A 19,384-nucleotide genomic window follows, 5' to 3' on the forward strand; every position below is an offset into this window, starting at 1 on the left:
TACAAATAATTATATTTTTATTTTATTTAATGTTTCTCAAAAAGTATATTAGTCAGTGTTCTCCAGAGAAAGAGAACCGATAGAATGCGAATATCAATAGATTAATTTTAAAGAATTGATTCACATGGTTGTGGAGACTGTTAAGTCCAAAATGTACAAGGTAGTCTGGCAGGCTGGAAACCTAGGGAAGAGTCACAGATAAGTTCGGAAGCAGTCTAATGGCGAAATTCCCTCTGAAAGGAGGTCAGTCTTTCTTAAGGCCTTCAGCTGATTGGATGAGACTTGCCGACATTATGGAGAGCAATCTGCTTAGCTCAAAGTCTACTGATTTAAATGTTAACACCAAAAAATACTTTCACGGGAACTTCTGAGATGTTTGACCAGATATCTGGGTACTGTGGCCTAACCAAGCTGACACACAGAAATAGTCACCACAGTAAGCTACTTATTATGAACTTTCACTTTAATAAAAGTGAAATAAGATACAGATATAGATTTTTAAGTAAAATTTACATAAAATAGGAAGCTCTTTTGGGATATTTTGCCTTAAACTTACACTTTTCTATATATTCTTTACTGAAAGTTTGAACAAACACATGTGATTCTATTTCCAAATATTTCAGTACACTATCTAAATTTAAAACTAAGATTATATCTTTGGGGAATACACTTTAAAAAATTATATTTTTAACACTTTTTTAATCCTGAAATTGAAACTGTAAAATATGTATTTTTTTCTTTGTAATTTTATAAGCTGAAAATATAGATTTGGGTTTTTTGTTTGTTTGTTTCTATCATTTTGAAGTTATTGTCTAATTGGACAAGAATTTTAAAATCTTTAATTAGCCTGGGTCAGTTGTGTAGCAGTCGGATTACAATACTAAGAACACATGTGCAAAATGTTGCTGATTCCTGAACCCCATAGTATGACCACTTCCATTTAAATCCAGTGTGTCATGCCAGACTGTTCTTAGTAGTCACAGCTAGAGAGAGTTGTGGGAATGTGGGGACTGAGGAAATAGGGCTTTCACCATTTGTTCTGTATGCTTCAGTATTACTAAAATCTTGCCATAAAAATTTGTATTATTTGAATATTTTGTTTTACTTGGATTTTTTAGTTTTTTTTTTAAATTTAAGGCCAGTGTTACTCTATGAATAAAAACATGTCTTTTTATTTAAATTACCTTAAAGACTTTATTACACTTAAGACAAAGCTGTTAATTTGCTCTGTAGTGTTTCTTCAAAAAAAGGATCTCTGTTTTTCTAGACTGTTGAGGTCAGAAATCATAATTTTTCCTTTATAATTTATTTTTTATCACTGAGTGTCCAATAGCCATTCAGTAAATAGTTGATTGAATAAAGGTAGTATTGTCCTTTACACTTCACTGGCTAACAGATGTTGAGAGAATTTTTTTAAATGAAGCAAAAATTATGGGGTTTTTTTAAATCGTGTTTTATGGTACTCTGTTCATTTTGAATATACTCTTGCAGAATGATAAAAAAAATGATCATTTTGTGTCAATCTCATTCAATTCCTTATTATGTTTTAAGAAAAATAACTTAAATGCCTTAAAGAGAGGAACTAATGTTTTGTTTTAAGTTGGAATTTTGTTAATTACTAGTAATAGCCAATTGCAGTTCTCACTTCTAATCAAACCTTTAGTATTTTTTGAACAGACACTCTAACATCCTAACTCACATGTTGGTTTGCTGATGGAAGAAGATTGCAAAGTAAATGAGACCCACACCTGTGTTCATTTTTAACTTGAGTTTGACTTTGAACTTGAATCTTTACAGATGAGATGCAGTGTGCTATCCATATCCTTAGAAGCTGTTTATTACAAAGAAATGCAATAGAGGACATTGGGAACAAAAGGATAAATCCACACACGATAAAAGGATTTTTCTCAAGTTTCGAAGTTGATATTATCATTTTAAAGAAGAAGATTAGAGGAACTTTTTCTTTTAAGACACTCCATGGTGACTGAATAAATAGCACAATATTATCATAGTAGGAAATCAAATCAAAGAAATTCAAATACATTTATTTGTTCTTTTTAGAAAATAAGCAATTTATTTAATAGCCTTTGTGATAGTTATGAAAACTTGATGACCTCAAGTCAAAAATAAAACTTTCAAGGAAGAAATACAGCAGAGCAGAGATAACAGTATAATTTTTGAGCTGAGAGCAGGATACGAACACTTGTGCTATTGCTAAAGGCCACTGGAATGGGAAAATTGGCTTAGCTTACTTTGACTGAAGCCTCTTAGCTAAACTCTCCCAACTGTTTCTGACCATAGAATTCATGATACAACTTTAAAGGATCCTGCCATCTTAGTGAGGCTTTTTTCTTTTGAGCTGTACAAGTTGTGTCTTACTGACATAAATGTTTTCAAAATAAAATGGATAGGTATAATAAGCAAATATTCACAATCTTTTCTTTTAACAGGAATTTTCAACATAGGAACGATGCCTTGTAACCATCATGTAGATGGACCACCAAAGGTAAGGCAGTCTGTTTTCTGCATTGGTAAAGCTGATAAGAAGCTACAAAATGATACTGGTTAGAGTGACACAAAATGCCATTGTAGAAAGCTCTTATAACCTCTCTTTTGTCAGAAGTTATATCCCTTCAAGAAAGTTAACCTCACATTTTCTAATTAATTAAGAAAACTTACTCATTTTTGCCAAGATATAGGAAAATTAGATGCTGTTATCATCATTTTTGTAGGTATTTGTTTATAGTAATGTTATAAGTAGAATGTTTTTTATTTTAAAAGTGCTTTATACTTTTGATAAAGTGTGTAAATCTACATACAAATTTATTTAAACCCTTTTTAAAATGAGTGTTATTTTGTACACTAGCATCATTTAGAGTAAATGTTTTGTAATAATGAAAGGCCATTATGCTTCATTTTTCTTACGGAATACGGAATTATTATAGAAGCGAAATCTTTACTTTTATCCCTCTTATATTACTACCAAGTAACAGAAGACATTTAACAGTTATAGTGTCTATTTACTATATTAAAAATAACTATAGAAGATGATATAGAAGGAAGATGATAAAATTTCCCTTTTAGTTTCTGAAAATAATATTTGTATGAAATATACATCAGTTGCTAGTTCTCACTTAAAAGATTCATAACAAGATAATAGATAAAGTATATCTTAGTCTTCCCTAAGCATAATCTTATTTCTTGTCCTTGCTATACAATAAGTCTTTCAAGTACTCCATACAACTCATCATTTCCTGTTGTGAGAAAGATTTGAGAAAGATTTAGTAATATCTTTTTAAAGAAAATATTCAACCGTATTTGAATTTTATTGATAATTTATATTTTCCTCAAGAGCAGATTGACTCCATTTACTATTTGTAATAAATCCATATGATTAATTCAGTATGTTTGCTGACTTAATATGTGGGGCTCCAGAAAAGACTAGTGTTAGAGGAGTTAATTATCAGAGCAATCATAAAAACATACTTGACTATAGTGTGTGTTCCAGTTATCCTTTAGCAGCCATAACATTGTGCAAATTTCATTCTTTAATATTTAAAAATTGAAGATTAGCAATTATGGAAGATATTTGAATATTATACTCATTGAATTATTTTGCATACTTTTGAAATTTGTTATTCCTGTGAGTATTCCTGTGACACCAGTGTTTACATTTCTGTGTGTGTGTGTGTGTGTGTGTGTGTGTGTGCGCGCGCGCACGCGCGCGCACACATGCATTCTAGATCTCAGAAAAGTGCAGTCTGGCAGAGTTTTTTGTCTTACTCTATAGGCTTATTATAGATGCCCATGTGAGTTAAATGATGAAATAATAGAACCAAAGCTTCATGAAACCATGAGAAATAATGCTATGAATGTTATAGTGGTGCCCTAATGATCTCATAATAATTACAATGAATTAGGAACAATAATAATAATGGTTTTGATACTGTTGGTCTTTTGATTATGTTTTTCCACTTGGGTTATTAAATGATAGTTCTTAATATATTAATAACATTCTACTCTGTGCAATCAATAGGTTTTAATATACTCGGTTTATACAGGCCCTCCCCAAACACTCATTAGTTCTCCAGGTTTTGACTTGCGCCAAGCTTTCTTTTTGATGTGTTTTTTTAAGATCTTCTTCTCTGTCTCTTTACTACAAACTGAGCATATTCTACTACCCTTCCTCCACAGCCCCCCTGCATACTGTCAGTTCACGGTAACTTTTTCTCCATAACCTCTAAATAGGATCGCAAGTGTGTTCATTACCCACGTCCTCTGGTCCAAGGAAGGTAAAGTCTGATTTTCACAGAAAATATAATTATACTTAATTTCCATTCTTTGTGCCTGTATGACCTTATTTTCATTAAAGAGATTAAGAGGAGAACATATTTAAAGATAAAAGAAATAGGAAAATATCTATCCAAAAATTTAACAAGGTAGGATATTTGTAAGGTCAAACTTTGTACTATATTGGCCCCAAAAGGAGCGAGATTTCTGGAGTCTGAGAAAAAAAAAAAATAGAAAGGGAGTAGGCTAGGATTTCAGAATGGCTGAGCCTAGGGACCTGAATGACTTCTTGACCTCGTACCTAACCACCAATTTCTAGCTTTCTTCACTACACTTTATCATTCCCACTTCCCTCTTGCTCTTGAGTAACCACCATGAATGGCTTGAGGCCAGGAGATGCTAGCTACAACTATTCACCAGGTGAGGGCAATGAGACTTTCTCAAGTCTCTAAATTAGGGAATTGATATTCCAAGTTGGAATGAACTTTTAAGTAAATATATAATTACAGAGCATAGCTTTATCCTACAGCACTATAATGTGATGTAGTGAGTGTTCATTAAGTAAATATAAGTTAGCCTGAGAACAAAACCACTTCTGTACCTTTGTTCTCTGTGTTTTCTCACTCTTTTTAATTTACTTATTTCCCTTTTTTTCATTTATTGAATGAACTTTAATTTTTTTTTGTTTGGAATTCTTCTTTCTGATATAAACAATACCATATCTTTTTTTGAGATTCTTTTGATAGAAAGTAAAAAAATATCCCCACATGGCATTAACCATTTAATCAAAAAGGATCAAACCTTCCTATCTGGCTGTAGTCACTACTTTTTGTTTTTGTTTTTAGTTTTTGCCTTCTTTGCTCTTAATGTAATTTATATCTAAGAGTGCATTTTCAAGTTATTTTTTTCAAGAACTATAAATTGAGAGGCATATTATTTGATCCTACCTATTTTAAAATATCTCTCTGTTATCTTTGCATAAGGCAACTGGCCATGGTTTTTATTATTTGATCATAACCTTTTCCCTCAAAGCATTGTGGAAATTGATCATCTTTTTGCCTTCTGGCGTTTAGTATTTCAGGAGAGACACTGGGCATTAGCCTGATAGTTATTTTTTTATATATATAGGTAGCCTGTTTTGCCTATTCATGTATTATAAATTCTTTTATTTTTTTTAAACCTAATGTCCTAGTTCAGATTTGATGGTTAAATGAGTGGCTTTTCACCGACTTTTGTCCTGAGTGCTATTCACTCAGACATTTTAGCATTATAGGAAAAGCAAATAAGACATTAGACAGTCATAATACTAGATTATATGAAAATAATTAGATCATGCCACTTTAAGAATTAGTTGCTGCACCTGCTTATAGCCTAGAGCAAGTTAAGTATAATATCAGACTCAGATTAATCAGAGGTCATTGTCTGAACCCTGAAAGGCAGGTGTAAAAGTTAGTTAATAGTTAAATCAGCACAGGCTTGAGTCCCATATTTCCTTTAAATGAAGGGCTTATTTGCAAATCAAAGAGAAAGAGCAACTAGCATAAGGAAGTCTTCCCCCTACATGTTTGATTTTTTCTTATTTGAGGTTGTTACATAAGGAACATAGTTAAAACATATCTGCCTTTTAATGTACAGCTATATGCACAGCAGTTCCCATAGCTTTCATATTGTATGGTGGAATTAAAACATGGTAAGCCATGCTGAATACACATAAAGAACTTTTTGTGATTTGGGAATTGTTCTTGAATCTCTTCCAGTGAAAACTGATACGATAAAATTCAAATAGCATTAATATGTTCTATTATAATCAATCACTGATTTTTGTAAAGCCTCTTTATTCCAAATCTGTAACACTAGTATTACACCTTTCTTCTTATTTTATTCAATGATTCCACAACCCTCATTAATGAGAACGAGTTTTAACAAATGTTTTTGGTGGGTTTTTTTGGTCAGTTTATAAAACTACAGCATACATTTTCACAGAAGGCTACACACCTGCCACAACAGGTTGAAACAAAATCCAGGCTGTCTCATCAGGGTTATACCAGTTATGGAACCTTTTGCCATTCTTCTAAGTATTGCATTAATTATTAGGAATTAAATATTCTAGCTTGGTTAGAAATTTAAATGTTGATTCATTATTCTTATTATAAGACCAAGCTATTTATTTATTCTGCAGCTAAACTTCTAGGTTTTCTAAAGGTTTGATTGATAAATTTTTGTCATATAATTTTTCATCAGTACTAAACTTAAATATGTTTTAGAGTATTTTATTATTCTGAAAATGTATCTGAGTTGTTTATGATGTTACTTGCCCTTAACACTAAATTTATTCACAAATATACTAATCTGAACCATACAAATTTAATTTTATCTGAGGCTTTTGAATTTTATGATATCTGTACTTATTCTACAACATTTTGAGTTTTTGTTGTTGGATTGTCATCATTGTTTACCCCACTCTGTAGGTTCACAAGATTGCTACATATTGCATTATTACACATTAGTATAATATGCTTCATGCATATATTTAAGTAAAATATGTTTTTTAACATTTTTACGAAATATTAGGGGCAACTCGTTTATGGATAAATGCATGAGTTCAAATGAAATGTCTTTGATCCAAAGGAAGCACTTCATTTTCTCCAATCTGTAGAATTTTCCAGGAATTTATAGTATGTAGATTGGGGTGAATATATTCCTATAAAACTCATAAAATTGAACCTATGGCCAATCTCCACCTGTAGGTAATTGCAGGGTGGAGAGGGAACTGATAAACTATAAGCTTTTATAACTTAAGTCATAAAAGAATCTGTTTTCACTTATCGATAAAATAGCAATTCAAAGCAATTCTATTGAAATTCAAAAATAAATGTAAAATACGTTGTCCTTTAAGACCACTTTGGAGTTGTCCATAATGTAACATTTTTCTTAAGTATCTGCACATTATTTTTTTATCCAGACATTGTAAATTATGAAGCTTATGTTGATTTTTCCCATCAGCATACTCCACTAATGTTTGTTTTTCTTCGACATTTTTCTCCTAATTCCTTTTTTAATTTTGCTAAGTTTTTCTACCTGGCAAACTTTTAAAACTCTGAAAATTTTATGTTACTGGAGGACTATAACATAACAGTGGCATAATCTGAATTTATTTTCTAAGTAATCAGTAAACACTGATTATTTAGAATGTGCATAGGATGGTACAGTACCAAGCACTAGGTAGGTATGGAAAAAGTAGAAATACAAAAAATAAAAAACATGCTTTTGTGTCTTTGAGTAGCTCTTGGTGAGCTGTAAACAATTAAATCCCAATATATGAAATGGTTAAAAGTTCAGAACTATATATAACAGATGTTATGTCACTAAGGCAAGCTTGTGCTGAAGTATAGGAAAATGCTTTAGACCTTGAGTGCTTTAGGAAGTCCCAGGACTGGAGTGGTTTGGGAAGGCTGTTTAGAGTAGGAAAGTGCTACTGGATCATAAAGGAAGGACAGGAAAGATCCGTAGGGGAAAGATCCGTAGGAGAAAGAAAATATGCACAGTTGACAGATGGATAGCCAGTTTGAAGCAGAGTATTTCACATGAGATAGAAGATTAGAAAAGGTAATTTGGGCATGATTTATGAGATCACTGGGTGTTATGAAAAGAATTAAGACTTTCTCAATATAAGCAATAATAAGGCATTTGAGCATAAGAATATGACCAAGGGGGTAATGTTTTTAAAAAGTTAAAATAAAAGCAGCTCGTGAAATTATAGTTGGTTGCCAACAGGAAGAAAGTGAGTGAGTTGTGAAGCTGCTGTAATCTACACTTAAGGTGATAAGGGTCTGAATAAGGAAAGGGCAATGGAAATGGAAATAGAGAAATGCTTGTGAGAAAGATTTGTAGATCAGAACTGATAGGGACTCAAAACAAAAGTGCTAAAAGATGATTCCGAGACTGCAGATATTGGTTATTGAGAGAATGATGACTCCATCAACAGATGATTCCCTTATTTTTAAAAAAACAGAAATTAAGGATGATTTTTAGAGAATAATAGATTCCACTTTAGATATGTTGAGCCTGTGAACAGGTAGAAGTATTCAGCAGAGAACTGAGAACATAGGCTTGGATCTCAGGAAAAAAGGATGAGTTTGAAGGTCTAAATTTCTCGTGCTTGATAGAGCCACATTCTCTAGCTCCAAAGTCCAGAAGGGAAACCCAGTAGTCAGAAGGCTCAGGGTTCAGCTGTGGGAAGTCACATGTATCATCTTGGGCACATCCATCATGACAGGGGTATTCAAAGGCCCCATTCAGGAAGGAGGCAGATATACAGTCTTTAGAAAAAGCTGAGTCAGGAACCAGTCTCCACCTATTCACCCCCTAAATCCATTCTCCATCTGTTTACTTCTCAGATCTATTCTCCACAGAGCTGTTTATCCAAAGCATGAATACAATCATGCATTAAAGAACCTGAGGTGCACCCTATCTCCTACCAGTTGAAAAATAAGCTATTTAGCAAATCATTTGAAGCCCTTCCACTACCTTTCTAAACTTATTTCCACCTTTTCCCCAGTACTCACTCTGGCCACTGTGAGCTACCTCCAGTTCCCTAAACTCGTCTGGGTCTCTCACACTGACAAGTAATATTAGAAGAGAGGTTAAGAACACTGAGTCCAGAAACAAATTACCAGGCTTCAAGTCCTGGTTTTGCTCCATGTGACTTAGGCAAGTTTCTTTATACCTCTTTGTGTTTCAGTTTCCTCATCTGTAAGTGGGGGTAATAATACCTACCTCGGAGATTGTTATGAGGGATAAAGGAGTTAAGACAAAGTACCTCACTCAGTATATTTCTGCATACCAGATGTTGAATATTATTTAATCACATGAGATGGCTAGATAATAAGGACAAGAACATATCTCAAGCCTGAGAAGATTCTTAGGTCCAGAATCAAAGGGCGGACCCCAAAGTCCCAGCTAGGGGATATCAGGAACCAGGGAATCGGATGAAAGCCTTCCTGTGTCCTGACCAATCTTCTTTCTTTTATCTTTTTATTTTTTTAGTTTGTTTTATTATGTATTTATTTATTTATTGCATATTCTGACTCTGGCCCGGAGTCAAGTCCAGCTACACCAGGATAACAGGCATAAACTGGGACTGTCTTGGGCAATTCTAAATGTGCAGTCACCTTATTCATCAGTCAGTAACAGCAGAGTGATCTTCCTTAAATGTAATTCAGAATGAGTTACCCTCCTGCTCAACACTCTTTAATAGCTTCTCCTTATGTTTAGAATAAACCCCAAACCCTTTCCTGGGGTCTTGGACGTTCATGATATGGTCTCTGCCTGCCTCTTCAGCATCACCTTGTAACACTCTCTGCTGATTTGTTTTTAACACAACCAAGTTTTCATTTACTCGCCCATAGGCCTTTGACTATTTGGTTTCTCTGCCAGGAGTGTTTACACCGTTTTGCATAACAGGCTTTTTCTTTGTGTGTGTTACATGCTGTTGAGCTGGTTCCAACTCCTGGTGATTCTATGAATAAGTGATGTCCACAGTGCCCTGTCCTCAACAGCCCTGCTCAGCTCCTATAGACTCCTGCCTATGGCTTCTTTTATGGAGTCAATCCATCTCATATTTGGTCTTCCTCTTTTCCTGCTGTCTTCTGTTTGTCCCAGCATTATTGTATTTTCCAAAGAACCCTGCCTTCTTACTGGTCTACCTGAAGTAGGACAGCTTATGTTTTGTCATTTTTCTTCCAGCGATGTTTCAAGCTTAATTTGATCTAGGACCCACTTGCTCATCTTTCCGATTGTCCAGGGCATATCTAAAGCTCTTCTCTAACACCATATTACATATGAACCAATTATTTTCCTGTCAGCTTTCTTCACTGTTCAGTGTTCGCATTCATACATTATAATTGTAGGAGCGTATAGATGACCTCAGCCTTGGACCCTAATGACACATTTTTGCTCTTGGTCATCTTCCTAATTCTTTTTATTTAGATCCCTATAAATGGCAACTTTCAAAGGATCTTATTTCACCACTCTATCTGAAGTAGATACACCTTATGTGGTGTTATTATTTACTACTTGTTTTTTTTTTCACCTTAGTTCTTATCTCAATTTGTAATTTTTTCTTTAGTTGTTTTTTTGTGTATCACCTGTTTTCCTCAATAGAATGTAAGTTCCATGAAAGCAGGGACCATGTCTGTCTTATGCACCACTGCTTACAGACTGTCAATAGATACAACTTAAACAAATAAATATATGCTAAAATTATAAAAATAAGTAAGAGCAAAGAGCCAGGCTGGACTTCAAGAATGTCCATATTCAGGAGTTTGGAAGAAGAGTGCTCACGGAAGACATACGAGGAGAGAAGAGAGATGGGAGACATCAGGAATAGTGTGGCATCTTGGACGCAAGGGGAGTGCGGAAACAGGGAGTTTTGTGCTATCACAGGTGGCCAGAAACATTTGGGAGAATGAGAACAGGGCCCCATAAGGGAAGCTACGTGGTTACACTAGGAGGCATGATGAACTGGAAGCAGTTCAGGAAACCTGTCATGAGAGGAGAATGAGAAGTAGAACAGCAGTTAGCTAAGCATTGTGTGTTTAGCTAAGCATATTGCTGACTAATTTTACAAAAGAAAGTAGCATTTTCCAAAAAGGGCAACAATAATATAAATCTATACAGAATATAAAGTAACTGTTTCTTTTTCCTTGTTCTTCAAAAGTGAAAAATTAAATTTGGTATTTATATAACAGCATTACATTCAAAATAAACATTTCTCAGATAGAAAGAAAGATCTATCAATGTAAATGGGGCAGAAGAGGCAGACTGGTTTTAGCATTTGATAATGGAGCAGAGCGGGGCAGTTGTGGCAGGGTCTCTTACCAAGGGACTTAAAACTTTTCTAGTTGGTAAATGAGGAAGGTTGAAGAAGTTTATCTTTTAAATTCATTTTTGGGTCTAAAATTCTATGAATCTTTTTCAACTGCCCTTACTATTCCAAGAGAACATATTAAAGCAGAAATCTAAGCAAATCCCTGATTGCCATCCCTTGAATGCTGACTCATCATTTCTCTCATTCTCTCTGTTCATTTCTCTCATTTTTTCTGTTCCCAGGATTCAGTTAGAATTCACTTCCATATGTTACACACATGGCAGTTATGTTCACCAAATCAAGTAACAAATGCCTGTCACTACTATTGCTATTGGAAATTTCATGCTGCTTAATCAGTGGACACGGGTTAGTTGTCTTTAGCAGATCAAAAACTACATCTTTTCAGAACAGGACCAGTATTCTCCACCTTTATAAGCCCAATGCCTGGTGAAATGATGCCAGGAAATTGGTATGGTGTCCAGACACTGGGCAGTTTAGCCAACAGGTCGGTTAGAGAGCACGTTAGATTGCAGTGGGAAAGAGAGAGGGCACTGGTCGGGCTGCCTAGTGTTCCGTTGAAACAACCCCCACTAAGCTATTTTGTCCATTTCACCATTCGCTGTTTCTTGACGTAAGAAAAGGCATGTTCAGTTACGCAGACTGGTAGAACTTGAGGGGAATAAGCTAATCAACCATGAATCAAGAACAATTCAGAAGAGCATAAATTTTTAAAACAATACATCTAGAGTATTACAAAACCAAAAAAATTAAAATTATTTCATTTTAGACTCTAGCTGTGGCATATTCTTAGTTCAGCCAGTGAGATATCGAGAAGTTTGAATGCATGGTTTCCATAAGACTTGACTCCAGAGGGATTGTTTTGGTCATTTTTCCTGAGAGCAGCAAAAAGAGCAAGTAATGGAAGGGACTCAACAACTTCTGGAACTTCAGCTGTGGAGACAGGAACCAGAAGTCAGGAGCACTGCTGAATGCCGTGAAGGGGAGGTGGTGATATGCCCTGCCCAAAACACAGGCTTAGCCCCTAACATGTTTCTTTGTAGTACTTACTGTCATTGTAAGAACGGTCTGTGTTTCTGTAATGCAGATTAGCTTTTGTGCAGTATATAAGTGGGTGAATAATGTCAGTATTCTACATGTCATAAGGGTTAAAGCAGTCAGAGGCAGACTTTCTTACCATCAAATGGAAAGACAGCAATTTTAGAAAAAACCGAAATGCCTTTTGTTAGTGGCAAATTTAGTAACTTCAGTAACTGCTGGTAGAAATGAAGAAATGGCAAAGACATTTTTCCTAATTTTGAAAAATAGTTTTGTTTGATGAACTCTAAAACCTGTGTTGTATTTTTAATTTTGATAAACTGGTCTCTTTTGAAATTAAATTCTTTCATGGACCTGCTTTTCAAAGGAGGTCTCCTGAATGCTACCTAGGGTGTGAGACAGCAGAGGATCGGGGTGACTAACAGAAATGCTGGGCACGAATGTCAGCAAAGCTTTGGTACCACATCAGGACTTTGATTAGGGTTATGATTGTTTCTCTCAACACCCTAGTTACAAAGTTCCATAGATTTTTAAATAGCAATCACTGCATTTTTATAAGCCCTGTTATATTTAGTTCACAGTTTTACAGAATAAGTTTTATAGCAGAAAAGCCCATAAAAATTACAGAATTTTGTCTCCCCTAGTAAAATGTGTACTCCATCAAGAGAGGGATTTTGCATGCTCCTATTTGGCACTACAATCTAAGCACTCTGAAATGCATTGCACATGTTACTCACTGTTACTATTACTGATATTCATAGTGATTCTGAATCTTTGAGAGTAAGTTAATCATAATAATAACAAATTATTATTTAATTAATGCTTTGTTGTGAAGATTAATGATACACATGCACTAAGTACTTACTTTGTTATCAGTATATCTTTGTGTCTACTTTCTTTTCATCTGCATAATTTTTAGGTAGGTATTATTATTCCCATTTTATAAATTATGAAACTGCAGTACTGAAAAGTGAAGAGGCTTGCCTAGAATCACACAGATAGTAAATGGAGAGCCAAGAGATTCTTTTTTTTATTATTTATTTAATATGTTGCCTAAGAGCCTCTGAAGTTCTTGGTGTTTGCATCAAGACTTTTCCAAAGACAACGGTATCTGCGAATGGGATTTTGTGATACAAGTTTTGAAACATTTCTTATCTCTATATATTTCTAGTCATTTAGCTTCAACATATGGCAAAGATGTTATTAAAGAAAAAGTCCTTTCATTTGTGGATACATTCTTTCCTGGAAAACAAAAACTAATTCTACTTTAAAAAAGCTGTGTTTTCATTAATTACGCAGGTTGTGTACTTTACTACAAATTATTAGTATCTTAGCTATGCTCTTCTTCTAGACCATTGTAGAATAAATCACTTTCCTCTTCTATAAATGCAGCTCATAAGATGTCCAAGAGTATCTGTTTCATTTCCATTTTCTTTTACTTATCTTTATATTGATTCCATTCCAGTTTGTACACGTTCTTTGGAAAAAATGACATCCAGAACTGGACTTAATATTCTAATTGTAATATGAAAATGTGATGTCATTGGTTTCTGTAATCTGGATACTGTGTTTAATATTGAGTTATGACCTACTGTAATCCCTTGATGTATTAACGATGTGCTGTCAAGATGTTATCTTCTCATTATTTACATATTTGTTCCTCAGCATCCTCATCTCTAGAATGAAGATAATAATACCTACTTCATTAGTGTTGTTCTCTTGTTTCAAGTACTGAATACAGTGTTTAGCACACATTAACCTCTCAGCTCTTACTATTTATCTTTGTTGATTTTCGTCAATTTATTTTTTGACCCACTGTCCAACCTGTAACAATTCTTTTGACTCCTGATAGTTTTCAGCCTGTGGTAATGGCTTTTTTCCAAACTCTGTAACATTGACAAATTTTATAATGTTCCTCATTGTCTTTATTCAAGACATTAGAAAAATATTAAAGAATGAACAAAATAAAAATAGTAACAATTTCCTTACCTGTAGGCAATTTAACTTTTTATTTATAAGTCATTGTATTTAGGGAATATTATTGTTTAAAAGCATTTTCAGTGTTACATGGAGTTGTGCTTATCAAAGCATTTACTTGCATACTTTTTAAAATAAGATTTGGTGATTACTTGAAATTTTCCTGCCAGTCAGTATAAAATTTGATACCTTTAAGGAAACAGTAATATAGTCCATAGAAGAAATCAAAACTTGAGTTGATCATGCCATAAAATGAAGAAAAGAACTATTTAGAAAATAAAAAATGTAACGCTCATCATCATATGAAATATTATTCTCCATCTTGGGAGAAATTTAATTAAAAATTATTAAACCAGTGCTCTGTTGTTCCTGCTTAGACCGTGTACCGTCTGCCACTGCTAAGGTGCCATCAGTTCTTTCTTTTGCCCTGATAAACATATATCGTTTGTCCAGTTTCTTCTTTCTGTGATGCTCTTTATCCTGCCATCATCTCAGTGTCTTCAGAGATCAGTCTTTGCCAGAGATAGCTGCACAGCAGTCAGTAATGCAGACACCTCTGGGTATAACCACATAATTGGATCACAGATTAGTTTGATGCATAAAGATTGAGATAAATTCCTGAAGAAAAGGAAACTTGTCCTATGTTTTTAATGAAACTTCATAAAGTTTTCTTGTCTGGTAATATCTTATGGCAACATGAGAAAGCTTCTCTGAGGGCACTTTTTGGATTCAGAGCTTACTTTGCCAATCTTAGAAATTTTGTTTTCAGAAATGGAATTGAAGTAGGTAGATCTACATTTGGTTTGGAAAATATGGACACATTTATAGTTGCAGGTGTTCTACAGAAATATTTTACTACAGAACACCATTTCTCTATGATAACTCGAAGAACTTTAAGAATTGAATAATAGTTACACCTAGCATTTATGAGCACTTATTCTGTACCGTGCACTGTGCAGTGTTTTATGTAGGTTTTCTCACTTGAATGTCATAATAATTCTATAAGATCAGAGTATTATTATTATCATCATTTCCCAGTAGAGAGACTGAAATACAATAGGTCTTCAGGGATCTCCTAGAAACATTTAAATTGAACATGTTAATGTATTATGGTAGATGTGCCAATAATATTAACTCCCTAAAAGCCAAATCACTTTATGTGCATGAAACTGTAATGTCAGGGGCACAAGGCAGATTCTGTGAAAATTGGGAGCAGTTCAAGTAATAGTAACAGCAGTTAACACTGAAAAACAATTTATAGTTTTAAAAACTCTGCTACATATTATATATTATCTCATCTGATCTTTGTATCATCACTGTAACTCGTAATGGGATTAGCAAGGGCAGGTAATGAAGGATATAGACAACTGAGCCTACGGGAAATGCTGACCAGAATGACAGATAAAAAGGGTGAAAGCCTTGAGTGGAGGAGGGAACATAGCCCAATAAAGATTCCTCTCTTTTAATAAATCTACCATGGAAGTTATATAAGAAAGCCAATTTCAAATTATTTTCTTGGAAAATATCCCACCCACCGAGTAGTCTTAATCAGATATGATTTGAGGTTAGTGGATAGAGTCTCAGTAGATTTCCTGGGAGTAATGGCACTTCAAGTTTAATAGCTGTGGGGTGAGGTAAAGACACATAGTAGCAGAGAGTAATCTGGATGTGAGAAGGGGATCTTGGGGTTTGGTGGGAAGAAAGGGGCCCAGAAGCTGTGGTTTTTCTAGTGCACTGGCAGAGTCACCTGTGACCTTGAGAAAGGAAATTAAAAACAAACACCTGCTACACTTCAAACTATGCTACCCACATGCCACAGACAGCTGTTTGAAGAACAGGAGTGAAGGAATGAGAAGGTAATTTTGAGTATCACCCAAGAATGAGATGATTGGGCTTCCTCCCATCTTCCTTGAGACCTACTTGTAAAGCTCATTGTATAACCTTGTTTCAGCTGCCACCCGAGTATGACTGACACTGCAATAGATGTTTCTAATCTTAATTATTCTTTCCTTTCTCTGTTCTACTAGAAAAATCTTTATAAGTACTTAGGCTGTTAACCACTTGGTAACCCAAAGACTCTAAAAATGAGTACAGCTCAATAAAATTCCTGTCTCCCCCTGGACCTTTATTAGGCCTTTACACTTTAATTTTCTATCACTGGTATTAGCAGCTGCTTAGTTCTTACCAACAAAACCTTAGTAATATATTAAGCATATCAGTTTTTCTTATGTAGTGCTTTCTCCTTCAATCATATTTCTATTTCCATAGGCAGAATCAAGGCTCTCCTCTCTGACATGGAGAGCTATGGTCTCCTTTATTTTTGCTTGTATCTGTTGCTTTATTCATTATAACCAACTTCACCTTCCATAACCATAATTTCTATGCTATTCTTTTTTTAATAGCTTTATTTGAATATAATTCATATAGCATAGAATTTACCCTTTTAAAGTGTACTATTTATTGAGTTTTAATATATTAACAGTTTTGCAACCATCACCACTCTAATTTTAAAACATATTCAATATTACCACAAAAATCCCATACTCATTGGTAGTCACCCCCTTTCCTTCCCATCTCTCTCTAGCCCCTGGCAAATACTAAACTGCTTTCTATCTTTATGGGTTTGCCTGTTCTGCATATTTTATATAAATGCAGTCATATCACACATGACCTTTTGCATCTGGCTTCTTTCACTTAGCATAATATTTTCAAAGTTCCTCCATGTTGTACCATGCAACAAAATGTTATTCCTTTTTATGGATGAATAATCTTCCAGTATATGGATATGCTGCATTTTATTTATCATTTAATCCATTGATGAGTATCTGAGTTGTTTCCATTTTTAGCTGGTAACGAATAATGTTATATGAACATTCACATACAGTTTTTGTGTGGACATATTTGCATTTCTTGTGGGCATATATTTAGTAGTGGAATTGCTGCGTCATATGTTACTTTTATGCTTAGCATTTTGAGAAACTGCCAAAACGTTCTGCAACGTGGCTCTGAACCATTTTACTATCCCACCAACCATGTGCGAGGGTTTTAATTTCTCTACATCTTCATCAGCGCTTGTTACTGTCTTTGTTTCTATAGCCATCCTAGTGGGTGGCAAGTGGTATCTTCTGATTTTGATTTGAATTTCTTTAATTACTAATAATATGAGCATCTTTTGAAGTGCTATTTGCATATCTTCTTTAAAGAATCTATTCAGATTCTTTGCCTATTTCCTAAATGGGCAAGTTCTTATATTTTATTATATAATTATATGCTAGGTATATTTTTTAAATGTTTTTTATATATGTATAAACTGATTCAGAGTTTATTATACCAAATGTAGAAATAATTTTTTTTTTTTTTTTAGAAATGGAGTTAAATTTAGTAGATCTGTTAGGATAGAAATAAATGAAATAGCAAATAGAAAAAGATAGAGAAAATTAATGACACCAAAAATAGGTTCTTTAAAAGATCAAGAAAATTAACAAAGCTTTAGCTAGACTGAGCCAAGGAGGGGAAGTAGGTAACACTCATACTGATGTAAAAGCATCAACAGAATACTAGTTAACAGAATTTACAATGTATAAAAAGTATTGTATATTATGGCCAAGTAGGATTTGTCCCAGGAATGACAGACTGGTTTAACATATGAAAATCAGTCAATGTAATAGACCATATTAATAGCAATAAGGCCAAAATCTATACAATAATCTCAGTAGATACAGGAAAAGCATTTAACAAAATCCACGTCCTTTGTATAGTCTTTATCAGGTTGAGGAAGTTCCCTTGTATTCTTTGTTGAGTGTTTTTATCAGGAAAGGATGTTGGCTCTGTCATTTTTCTTCATTCTTTTTTCTTTCTGTTACTCAGACTAGATAATCTCAATTTACTTATCTTAACACTTCCATCATTCTGTCCTCTGCCAATTCAAATCTACTTTTGAGGCCCTCCAGGGGATATTGCACTTTTCAACTCCAGAATTGCCGTTTGTTTTTTTAATAATTTCTATCTTTTTATTGAAATTTTCTGCTTACTGAGGTATCATTCTCATACTTTCTCTTAAGACTTTAGATATGGTTTCCTCTAGGTCTTTGAACATACATATATTTAGTGATTTAAAAATCTTTGTCTAGTAAATCCAATATCTGGGCTTTCTCAGGGACAATTTTTATTGACTTCTTTGCTTCCTGTGTAGGGTTATACTTTATGTACCTTGTAATTTTTTGTTGATAACTGGGCATTTGAGAAAATGTAATGTGGCAAACCTGGAAATCAGATTCTCGACCCCTACCCTTCCATGGTTTGTCATTTTTTGTTATTGTTACTGTTACTATTTATTTAGTTAGTGACTTTTCCTAGAGAAATTCTATAAAGTCTGTAGTTTTTGTGTTGTATAACCACTGAAGTGTCTGCTTGATTAGCTTAGTGGTCAGCTGATGACTGGTCACAGATTTCCTTAAATGCCTGGAACCAAGTCCTACAGCCTTTTCCAAGGGGTTCTTTCTGTGTTGGGACATGTTTTCAGTGCTTCAATAGGCAGTTTATAAGTATGCCTTACATAAACTTTACTTTCTGCTTGTACAGACTGTAAAAGTCAGTCAGAGGTGAAAGATTAGAGCCTTCTCTGGTCTTACCTGGGTACACATACCGTCATACACATGCACGTGGCCTTCTCGATTTCCAGGAATACGTTGGAGTTTTTCAGAGTACCCTATAGACATGTAATTTCTCAGTTTTTTATTATAATTTTTTGGTCATCCCCTTATTTGTCCTAACTTGTATCACCACCTAAATTGCGGCTAATTGTTTTTCACAAATGCCCTAGGGATATGGCTGTTCACACAGCTGGCTCTGAGTCACATCAAATAAAGACAAGCCCCAAGAACAGAGCTTTTCGGGGGCTGCCCTAGAGGTCACAGTTAGTGGTACTTCTCTGGAGGTGGGGCTTTGGAGGCATTCTGAACCTATTCTGCCCTGTAACTACTAGCTTGCTGGTTTTCAGTTACCATAGTTGTGAGTCTGTTGGTTTCTAAGGTTGCCATTGAGCTGGCAAGAGGATAATGGGAATAGGACAGGTTAAAACTCCACAGAGCTTGCTGTGTTTTACGAGATTCAACTGTTATTCTCGAATTGCTCCTTGGATTCTTGTAATCTTTGGTTAATTGTCAGAGTTCGTAAAAACTTGATTTTGACAGT

At 34.4% G+C, this 19,384-nt stretch overlaps 1 protein-coding gene and 1 pseudogene across 8 annotated transcripts in view; both read left to right on the forward strand.

Moving 5' to 3' along the window:
* Window positions 1-19,384, forward strand: part of AHI1 (Abelson helper integration site 1) — a 164,546-nt gene that overhangs the window by 98,286 nt on the left and 46,876 nt on the right. For all 8 annotated transcript variants that reach the window (XM_025049273.1, XM_015592141.2, XM_025049275.1 and 5 more), the window contains one exon: window positions 2,451-2,506. In XM_025049273.1, coding sequence (XP_024905041.1) covers window positions 2,451-2,506 — 56 coding nt within the window. The remainder of the gene's footprint in view (window positions 1-2,450; window positions 2,507-19,384) is intronic.
* The window catches only part of LOC107195893, a 13,792-nt pseudogene continuing 5,003 nt past the window's right edge, over window positions 10,596-19,384 (forward strand).

Source organism: Pteropus alecto, unplaced genomic scaffold, assembly GCF_000325575.1.
Source record: "Pteropus alecto unplaced genomic scaffold, ASM32557v1 scaffold185, whole genome shotgun sequence".
Lineage (NCBI taxonomy): Eukaryota > Metazoa > Chordata > Mammalia > Chiroptera > Pteropodidae > Pteropus > Pteropus alecto.